Source organism: Capsicum annuum, unplaced genomic scaffold (assembly GCF_002878395.1).
Source record: "Capsicum annuum cultivar UCD-10X-F1 unplaced genomic scaffold, UCD10Xv1.1 ctg3426, whole genome shotgun sequence".
Taxonomy (NCBI): domain Eukaryota; kingdom Viridiplantae; phylum Streptophyta; class Magnoliopsida; order Solanales; family Solanaceae; genus Capsicum; species Capsicum annuum.
In genome coordinates, this window is record NW_025841092.1 from 1 (window position 1) to 11,630 (window position 11,630).

At 37.2% G+C, this 11,630-nt stretch overlaps 1 protein-coding gene across 1 annotated transcript; it reads right to left on the reverse strand.

Moving 5' to 3' along the window:
• Window positions 1-7: 7 nt before the first annotated feature.
• Window positions 8-8,906, reverse strand: LOC107847406 (protein RETICULATA-RELATED 4, chloroplastic). The gene is made up of 3 exons (XM_047403105.1): window positions 8,321-8,906; window positions 7,806-8,017; window positions 8-136 (listed from the first exon to the last, which is right to left on the reverse strand). Exons 1-3 carry the CDS (start codon window positions 8,685-8,687, stop codon window positions 47-49), a joined length of 669 nt encoding a protein of 222 aa, XP_047259061.1. The 5' UTR covers window positions 8,688-8,906; the 3' UTR covers window positions 8-46.
• Between the last annotated feature and the right edge of the window lie 2,724 nt (window positions 8,907-11,630).

The window sequence follows — 11,630 nt, forward strand, 5'->3', positions numbered from 1 at the left end:
AAAAAAAAAAAAAGGTAGGACGGACAGATAGAACAATAGCATACTATCAATCAGAAGAGCAACATACCACATCAGCAACAACAATTTCCAGCTCATTGAAAAAGTTTTCCCTGCGGCGCTCGTACTCAGCAGCAGTCTGGAACAAAGCAGACATGGTAACAGATAAATATTCGTACTATTTTAACAGCACCAACGAAACAGCAAGCAGGTGAAAAATGAGTCACAACTAAAAGCAGAGGAATAATCCCAAAATTTCATGCATAAATAGATATAGGAGACACGTGAAAAATATCTGCAACAACAAAGCAACAAAATGCTATTATTTCCTTTTGTTTGTGAAGAACAGACAGAACAGCCTATCATGCCCTTTAAGATCTTTGGGAAAGAGTCCCTGGTAATTGGGTGGTTGGAACTGTGAGAATTAATGGAGAAAGATATTATTGAATGATGTGTTTAGATAATTACATCGAGACCCTATTTATAGACACTATAGTACAATCCTTTTCCAAGTAGGATTTTGTATATACTATTCCTATTTCTACTCGTATTCTAACACTCTCCCTCAAGCTGGTGCATACAAATCATATGTACCTAGCTTGTTACAAATGTAATTACTACGAGGACCGGTGAGGGACTTGGTGAATATATCTGCAAGTTGACCACTTGAATTCACAAATTTTGTAACAATATCTCCTGAGAGTATTTTTTCTTTGACAAAGTGACATGACAATCAATCTCTATGTGTTTAGTCTTCTCATGAAACACTGGATTTGATACGATATGAAGGGCTGCTTGATTATCACACACAAGTTCCATCTTACCGGTTTCTCCAAATTTTAATTCTCTCAGCAACTGTTTGATCCAAACTAGCTCACAAGCTGCAACAGCCATTGCTCGACATTCTGCTTCGGCACTAGATCGAGCAACCACACTCTGTTTCTTACTATTCCAAGACACCAAATTACCTCCTACTAAAACACAATATCCGAAGGTAGAACTTCTATCAGAGGGTGATCCTGCCCAATTAGCATCTGTGTATCCAATGATATGCTCGTGACCTCGATCCTCAAAGAGTAGTCCTTTACCTGGAGCTGACTTTATATATCGCAGCATAAGAACAACTGCATCCCAATGACTATCACAGGGGAAAGTCATAAACTGACTTACAAAGCTCCCAAGTACCACTTGCATGTAAAGCAGACATCTCATCTATCATAGCCTGTTTCCATCTTGAATGAGAGAGTGCTTCACCTATAGTCTTAGGTATGGAAATAGACGACAAAGACGATACAAAAGCATAATGGGGTGATGATAAACGATGATAACTCAAGAAAGTATAGTGTGGGTTAGCATTACGAGTGGAACGCATACCTTTTTGAAGTGCAACTGATTGGCTAGAAGAAGGCAAGTCTGCAGTAGGAGCAGCGTCCGATGCATGACATGAATCATCAGGGACTAATGGTGGACGCGGACGATGATGATAAGTCAGAAGTGGTGGCACTGTAGCAGGAGACGTGACCGTTGATTCCTTAAAGGTTGGTTCGGGTAAGTCTGGAGATATAGGTAAGACCAAGGATGGTGCGGGTAAGACTGGAGATACGGGTAAAATCTCAGAGATATCAGGATGATCAGAAGATATATAGTAAGGTCGAGATTAAAAAAAATGACATCGGCGGACATAACGTAGCGACGAAGATATGGTGAATAACAACAATACCCTTTTTGAACTTGAGAGTAACCAAGGAAGGCACACTTGAGAGCCACGAGGGGCTAATTTATCTATTCCAGGGGCTAAGTTATGAACAAAACATGTGCTCCCAAAGACACGAAGGGAGATAGAGTAGAGATGTGACTGTGGAAACAATATAGAATGGGGAACCTTATTCTGAAGGGAAGATTGACATTCTATTAATTAGATAACAAGATGTGAGAACTGCATCGCCCCAAAATTGCAGCGGAATATAGAATTCAATGAGAAGAGTGCGAGCAGTCTCAAGCAGATGCCTATTTTTTCTTTCTGCTATACCATGCTGCTAAGGGGTGTACGGACAAGATGTCTGGTGAACAATTCCTTGATGAGTCATAAACTCCTGAAACTGAGAAGATAAGTATTCTAAGGAATAGAAACACCAAATTGAGTTTGAATTTCAGCACAAAAACTTTTGAATATAGAAAATATCTCAGAACGACCTTTCATTAAGAAAACCCAAGTACATCTTGAAAAATCATCAATAAAACTAACAAAATAACGAAAACCTAAAGGTGAACTGACTCTACTAGGACCCCAAATATCAGAATGTACTAATGAGAAAATAGACTCTGAACGAATCTCAATACTACGTGGGAACGTAGCACGGGTGTGTTTCCCAAGTTGACATGACTCGCAATCTAATGTGGATAAACTAGACAAACTAGGCACCATCTTTTGTAGTTTGGATAGACTCGGATGTCCCAAACGCTTGTGAATTAGGTCTGGAGGGTCTGTAACGGAGCATGCTGTGAAGGAATTTGAAGAGGTAAGATGGTAAAGGCCTTGTGATTCATGTCCTGCGCCAATCATCTGTCCCGTACTGTGGTCCTGCATTAGAAAAGAGTCATCAAGAAAAGTTATGCTACAATTAAGGGCACGTGTCAAACGACTAACAGATGCAAGATTAAAAGGACAACCAGGAACATAAAGAATAAAGTCTAGAGTGACGGAAGATAGGGGTTTGGCTTGTCCAATTCCTTTTGATTTTGTTTGGATTCCATTGGCTAAAGTAATAGCAAGAAGAGATTGTGAATAAACAATATCAGACAAAAGAGATTCGTTACCAGAAATATGATCAGAAACACCTGAGTCTACAACCCATGATCCAAGAGTACTAGACTGTGAAACACGAGCAAAAGAATTACCAGCAACAGAAGCATCAGGCTGGGCAACTAAGGCTACTTGTGGAGATGTCTGCTTACTTGCTCTATATTGGAGGAACTCATCATATTCTGTATGGGCAATATGAGCATTATTGGACGGTCGATTAGGCTGTGGACATGTCTACTAACTTGCTCGATTCCAAAGGAACTCATTATATTCCTTTACAAAAGCAGGATCATAACTGGGTGGTGGATCATGCAAACTATGACATATATCCAGAGTGTGTCCAACTTTATGACAATAACTACACTTCGATCGAGCAAACTATGACATATATCCTGAGTGTGTCCAACTTTATGACAATAACTTCGATCGAGCAAACTATGACATATATCCTGAGTGTGTCCAACTTTATGACAATAACTACACTTCGATCAAGATTTTCCAAAACGACCTTCTCCTCGCTAATTTTTCATAGGCTGATATATTCGTTTTTCTATGGTTTGAGATGCAAAAAGAGTCAACAGTGGGTGATGAAACTACTTTGTGATTGGGAGGCGCAGCAAGACGAAGAAGACGAGAGAATAACTCATCAATTGTAGGAACCGTAGGACTAGCAAAAATCTGATCACGTACAACATCGTGGTCAGTAGAAAGTCCAGCAAGTGTAAGAACTAAAAACATCTGTCTGTGCTCTTGTTGTTTTTCTACATCCGCAATGACGGGCATCAATGTATCAAATTCTTCCATGACTGCTTGTACTTGTCCCAAGTAAGTACATATCAGATTCCTGTTTCTTCAAGTTGGTCATTCGAGCTATCACATCATAAAAACGAGATATATCATTAGTGTATAAAGCACGAGCCTTTTCCCAAACTAAATAACACGTCTGGAATGGACGAAACAAGGGCATCAACTTGGAATCAATAGATCGCCATAAGAGACGACATAGTTGAGCGTCAACTTTCTCCCATTGCTCTTTAGCTTTCGCATCTTCCACGCTAGACTTTCCCTTTTCATCTACCACACTAGCCTTATTTGTTAAATGATCTTGGACACCTTGACCTTTGCACCACAACTCAACTAAGGAAGCCCAGGTTAAATAATTTGAACTTCCCATTAATGGTTCGAAAGTGATCATAAGACTTGAACTTCCGATACCAGTAGTTTTGGATCCAAAAACATCATATCCAAAAGACATCTTGGGAATTTTAACTTGAAAGTACCAAGAAACAGTAGCTGAATCTCTGAAAAAAACTGTCAGGAAAAAAAATATCTGGGGCTGCCTTAACCTAATACCGGTGGCCGGAATCTTCAAAAAGTTGCCGGAATTTTAAAATAAAGTAACTGGTCGTATCGGAAAAGAACGGCGACCCCAACAAAAAAGGAACCACTCAAAAAATTCAACCGAAAAGACACGCACCGGCACGTGATTGATCTCGCCAGATTTCCGGTAGGCGCGTAGGGGCTGATTTTCCGGTGGTTTGGGTCGGGTTTGCGTCGCTGAGCTTTCCGATCCTCTTGATGGTGTTGTATTTCTCACACAACCCACAAAATAAAAAATGACACAAATCAGTACCGGAATTGACGACAATGACTGAGTTTTTTTTTCTCTTTTCTGAAGTTTCTCACCAACTCTCTAATACCATGTGAGAATTAATGGAGAAAAATATTATTGAATGATGGTGTTTACATAATTACATCGAGACCCTATTTATAGACACTATAGTACAATCCTTTTCTAAGTAGGATTTTGTATATACTATTCCTATTTCTACTCGTATTCTAACAGGAACGTTGCTGATCACTTTCCCTATTTAACATAACGTAAAATTGTAACATTGTTGATTCGAGTTCTCATGGACTCCATACATCCATAGATATAAAAATGGATGCGTATGGATCCATGGTAATGTTACTAACCAAAGTAACAACGATTATGAAGTAGACTTATCCCAAAAGGAAAGTAATATGCGGCGAATAAATATTGGTGGATTATACATGCATGAAATGGGACATGAACCCAAAGAAAAAACATAATAGTTGGAGTATGGCAAGCAACCAAGAAAAAAAGAGGATTCGGCCAATGAGGACTGCCTTCTAACAGTACAAAAAACATGATTAGTTTTAGAAATATATTTAAATAAGGATAACTAACCAAACATGCATAGTACAGAAAACATAATCTAGAGCAATGACTTTGGAAATTTGCACTTCGTAAAGCAAAGATAAAACAATTGCATCCTTGCATAAGAAAAAGAGTCCTTTATGAGACTTAAAAGTTGTTCACCGTGAGAACCAAGTTTTTCGTAGATGCTCTGAATGCTTCTGTGACTAGTAACTACTATTCACATGAAACTTTATAAGTCAGGTCTAAACAAATATAAATTTCTTGTTCAATCTATTCATTTCTCCTATAAGGTGGTTGATCTCATTCAGGGAAATCCAGTTTTGGCCAAATAAGAAGCCAACGGAACAAACTCAGAGATACTCTCCTGAAGCACCCACACCTACCCACAAAACTGCAATCGGATGAGGGGTCTGTTCAACCCGAGATCATGGCTGTGCAGCTTGCAAACCCAAATAGACCTGCTTTACAACAGAGAGAAAGGATAGATTTAATCCATTACTATCATAAGATGTCTTTCTACCTGATCAACAACCAGACATATTTGGAGTAAGGCTGCTACAGCAAAGCACTGTGGGCTATGGCAATGAAGGACTGCCCCTAGATTATACGCATCCATGGCTTCTATATCAACACAGCAGCTTGGGTAGTCAAGAAAATATTGGACACTAGGGGGAATCGCAGTCAAGAAAATATTGGACACTAGGGGGAGCTTTATTATGGGGCTACAAAGCATATAGGGCATCTCATAAGTAGACTGTCTCAGCTCCAGCAGAGTGGAGGCTTTAGGATCAAAAAGCTGTATCACATGTTCTCATCTTAGCATCAAAAGACTTCCCTGGAAGAGTATGATTCTGCGGCCTAACTTGCACACAATGTTTAAGTTCAACCTTTGGCTTGCGGCTCAAGGACGATTGGCTACTGTGGATAGGCTGCTGACGTTTGGAATTCAAGTGCCTCAAACTTGTGTGTTTGTGGTTGTTCTGATGAATAGTTCGAGCATTTGTTCTTTGCCTGTCCTTATGTGAAGGAACTTTTTTTTTAATAACCGTGGTGTTTGAGTCAGCTTGTGCGCACCTCGACTAATTCCAAGGGATACCTGCCACCTCCCACCAACAACAAGTACCAGGTAACAGGACCACCAAGGCTAGAACGAATAGAAAGAAATCACCTAGTGTTTGTACCTGTCGAGAAGTACACCTGAGACCTCATGGTGCTCAACCCAACTTCATTAAACCATTAGGCCACACCCTTGGGTGCAACTTTACCAGTTACTCCAAGGCTCCCCTTCTAGTCCTTACATGAGGAAACTATGGTCCAGATTACTAGTCTGGCTAGGTCACTGTAGACCTATTTGTGACTGGGCATCTGAAATTCAATGGATAACGAAAGGAACTATAAGTAAAGTTGGGCACTGGACCATTTATCACTTCCCTTGGTTCAATTAATTTTTAGACGTTATGCACGGTAATAGCACAAAGCACTCCCATAATTCAATCATCTTGATCTCCAATACTAGTAGTTTATTCTATATTGTCACTCACCCAAAAGTTCATATTACATTCTATATTGTCACTCACCCAAAAAGTTCATACTAGACATGTACTAAAAAAAAAATCGTCTCCAATATGAAAAGAAATCCACCTTCACCCATCCCAATCATGGTTTAACTGAAGTCTTAATATTAAAATACCAGCAAAAGGTCCAATAATTTTAGCATAAAACAATGAATGAAAAAGCCTATTTAAAAGGGAGGGGGAAAATCTTCAAGTTCAACATTTTTCTTTATAAATCAAGTGCTTCCAGATGAATGCTAAATAGTACAAATAAACACATAATTTGAGCTTGATGAATCAACTGTTATTCATTTATGATGAGTCAGCGTTCATATTGTCTGAACAGTTGATTCCATAACCTTCTAGTATAAGCTCATCTACTGATAATCTCTTAGTGGTGGGGTTTGTTGATCTACCCTAACACTTCGAAACAGAGAATAGCCACATGCCAACTATCCTCCCAAAATTTCAACCTTTACTACCTATATCTCTACCCTCTTGCAATACTCTTTAACTTTCGAGAAAAAGCCTCGAGTTCTTCCAGATTAGATATGCTAGGTCATGGTAGTTTAAACTTAGAGTTCTCCATCGATCCAAAATTGTATGCGTCCCACCCATCTAGGAAGACACTACAAATACGTCAATAAGGACAATCAAATTACTTCATCCATCCCATAATTAAAATCAAATTTGACCAACTTCTGAGGTTAAATAACGACAAGAGGGAGTTGCCTAGATGATAAGCACCCCTCACATCTAACCCTAAGGTTGTGGGCACCAAAGGGAGCAAAAAGGGTGGGAGCTTCCAAGGAGGGGAGAGAATTTTATTTTTTTTAAAAAAAAAAGTTAAATGACTTGGATTAATCCACAATTTGATTTTAAAAAACAAGAGATATTTATTAAAAGTAACAATTTTTAAAATTTCAAAATGACAACATAAGTACACTTAAACAAGCAATAATCATCAATCACTTTCTTTGAGTCTTGAAAAGTAAACAAGAAAATAACACTAACAATATAACGAAAGTGCTATAGTTGTTAGGTCCCGGTCAGTTAAGAAGTACCCAACCACCTACAGAAATATATCCGTTCCCACTAGAGAACAACCTTAAAAATGTGTCAGAAGTAAAGGCGGATAGAAAATATCTTAAAAAGTCAAGGACCAAATGAGTCAAAAAGCATTGAACTTTAGGATGGAAACTGATAATTTCAATCAACTACAAGTGCTAAAATGTAAATTTAGAAAAACTAGTGTTCCAGTCCGAACCTTAGTGAAAATACCGACGCCGCATTCCATAGCAACTTTAGCGAGGAACAGATCATCTGCCAATAGCCGCTCCTTAAACCCTCCAAAACGAAGTAACCATGCTAGTAATGGAGATTTCTCTAGCTCAAAGTACCTCAATACTATGGATCCAGGTATTCTCCCGTCCTCTATCGCCGTCTGCAAGTCCTTCGGCAAACTCTCCAACGACCTACCTACAAAGATAATTCAAAATTTAGATCAGTAAATGCGTAAATGCACAATATAACAGTAACAGAGATTCAGAATTTTAAGTCAGAAGTAGAAATGCTAATATGTAAATATAGAACTCTAAGCCAGGACTACGACCTTTTAGCTGCACGTCGGTCTTACCACTACCTCTTGAGGGTAGAGAGATTGTTTTCAAAAGACTATCGGCTCAAGTGAAGAAAATCAAAATAGTAATAAAAATATATATATATATTCATCGTGATGGGGTAGATCATAGCGATTGTTACTCTACAAAGTGGAATTCCTACCTGCCTCGGTCAACGCGATCAAAGCTTCCTTTTGGTTCTTTTTCTGATCACCACTCTCCTCATTACCACCATTACCACCACCACCACCTCCTCCTCCATTTCCACCGTGGAAATTATCATCACCGCCACCACCACCGGTGCCAGCAGCAGCGAAGGATAACATTAGAAATGTGCGGCGGCTGGAGGTGAAATTAGGGCTGGAATTCATGGAGAACGAGAGGGAATCAACACGAGCTACGTTAGTAGTAACGGCATTAGAAATAGAAACGGTGATACGGGAGGATGAAGATGTTGGTGAGGCCAGTATGCCGCCATAGCGTGTCGTCACCGGTGAGAAGTTGACGGCAGCGGTGGCGGCGATAGGCATGTTTGCTGGATCGTGGTTAATGCCTTCTGAGCGTTTGCTTTTTCTGCTCCTGTATATATAGTACTTATGTTTTTGTTCTGTGTTTTCTTTTTAACCAGTGGCTGGCTAGCTGAGTAGCTGTTTGAACGAACGTTTGGGACCATGGTATGATGGAGAATAGGAATGCAAGCCCACGCGCAAGCAAATCAAAGGTGCGCTGCACGTTTAATAATTTTGGTTTTCCCGTTAGGAACGATTCGCTATACTTTTTATCGAAAATATTAAAATTCACTTTTAAAATATTTTTCACAAAGTTACACGTATTTTTTTATATTTTTTCCACATCAGCAGATTGTGTCTAATTGACACACTTTATGAATAATTAAAGAGTTCAATAGATACATAGCCTAATTGAGATGTCAATATGAAAAAAAATTTAAAAGTTTAAGAATTTATCTATGTATTTTGCCTTTAATTTAATTAGGCATTACACATCTTTTGACATGAGGCACTAGACCGGGACTTTAAGATAAGATGATATCTTGAATTTAGCAAATTCGATTCATCATTTGTACTCAAAATCAATGGATTAGATCAATGAGATTGAACTTTAATCAAATTCATATTTAGACTTAAATAATTAATTCATAATATCTATTTGGACTAATATATCTTGAATTTAGAATAATCCAAATTGTCTATAGATTTAAATTCAATTGAATTTCATTGTCAGTAGCACCGTCTGGCTAGGCAAAAAATTTACCAAAAAAAATATTTTTAAAAGATAAAAGAGAAATTTTAACACAAATATTCAATATTATGTGGTATAAATTATTTCATTAGGGGTACAAGAGAAATTTTATAGTTGAATTATTTTCTAATATAGAAAGAAGACATTATTTTTTAGACAAACTAAATGAAAAAAGTGTAAAAATTGTTGCTTTCAAATGCGTATGCAGGTATCAAGGTTGCAACATTCTTTTCTTCCATGCGAGCTCCATATCAAGATTGAGCTTTCTACTAGCCTAATAAATTTTGTGACTCTACCAATAAATAGCAAGTCTTGCCATGGATCAACTGATATGGTGAAGTCCCATGGGGATCTTGTATCTAGTGTGATAAGCCCATACAACATCATCCAGCTGGATTGACCAATTTTTTCTTTGCATATTAACCATGCTTTCTAAAATGTGTTTTACCTCTCTGTTAGACACGTGGTAAGAAGTTGCCATCTTGTGTTTCACTTCATGCTTATGGCACCCTAAAAAAATTCTAAAATGATGTCTTAGACTTAGCATAAAAAATTAGTCATAATTTAGAAAATTCTTCACAGAACGACTCAGACAACGAGTTATCATCAGTACCAATGACTTGTTGGACGAGCAATTTTGAGTGTCCAGCCTTAAGTCATAAAATTCATATTTTTCTCTAGTGACAATAACTCAGTGACAATGCATTGTTGTCAGACACAACAGGTCTTCTCAACACTCGTTTAGAGTGTAATTTTCTAAATTCTTAAAGGATGGAAAAATTCATTCCAGTGGCAGCAACTCATGACGACGAGTCATTATCTATCATGACGAGTCATCATCTGTCTCATTCTAAAGAAATTCAATAAAAGTTCTGAAACTTGATTTTTGTGCCCAGTGACCACGACTCTTGACAAGGGTTTTCATGTGCCACAATGAGCCATTGTGACCATCTATTGTGATGAAGCCCAGAAATAGGCCCTTTACAATGACTTAAATGATGAATCATTGCAAGTCATAATGAGTCATCCTAAGACCCATTCATCACAATTCAACAATTTTAAATACATTTTTCAAGGGTATAATCATCTTTTTCTTATCTTTTATTCCTTTTCAGATATGTGTTGGTCACCAAAAGCTATATATATGAGATCCTAAATCCTATTCTTCTCCTAATGTCTCAAGAACAAGTCTAGAACAAGTTCCTAGCAACTCTAAACAAGATCAAGAAAGCTAGGGTTTGAAATTAAGGTGATTTCTTAAGTTTTCCTTGTCAATTATTTGTCTTCACTCGGATATGCAAGATTCAGTGATGGATTTTTTTTATCCTCATGTCTAATTATTTTAATTATATGATGAATTATGTTTAAAGCTAGCGTTATCATCCACTTTTCTTCAAGCTATGATTTTTATGAAAAGTTATAGTTTTTATGAAAGATTTTTTGTGCATATCAATGAATTACTATGAACAACATGTTTTATTATATGATTATGATTTTCCTAGCATATGTTAAGATTATTATTAATCGATGAAAGCTAATTAGAGTATTTACAAGTTATGCATGATTTTAAATAAGTTTTTCATATTTTAAGTTATATGCATAGAAGTAAAGATATGTTTATAAAAGAGAGATTTGAGCATTATCTCACCCAACACTATGATTTATGAATAATTTTGACCAGGGTTTTTAAAGGCAGGGCATAAGGTGAGATATTTTATCTCGTATGAGGCGAGACATAAGCCCTGAGGTGTTGGGACGTAAGCCCCACAATCTTTTAATTTTTAATATTTTATAAATTAATATAATGTAAATAAATATTTTTTTGAAGGGATAAATCACCCAAAAAAAAGAAAATTATATCAAAATCATATAAAAAAAAAAGTGAAATATGTATTTAAATCTGCTTCAACAAAAATTAAAAATCTAACCAAATCCATATAATACAACTAATAGATAAAGTCAACTTTCATATGATAAACTATTGTATGTCCTAAAAAATACAAGTTGTATAAAAAAATAGTACACAAGTAATTAACCCGCACCTTCTTGTAACTCGATTACCACTCATATACCATATATTGTAGTTCAAAAGAGAGCAAAAAAAGTAAATAACTTAAAAGCTCATCACTATGCGACTTGAAAAGAACTAAAGAAAAAAGAAACAAGATAGAAGAAAGTACACCCGTTACTTTCTTGAGTAGCGGTGGCGTCGG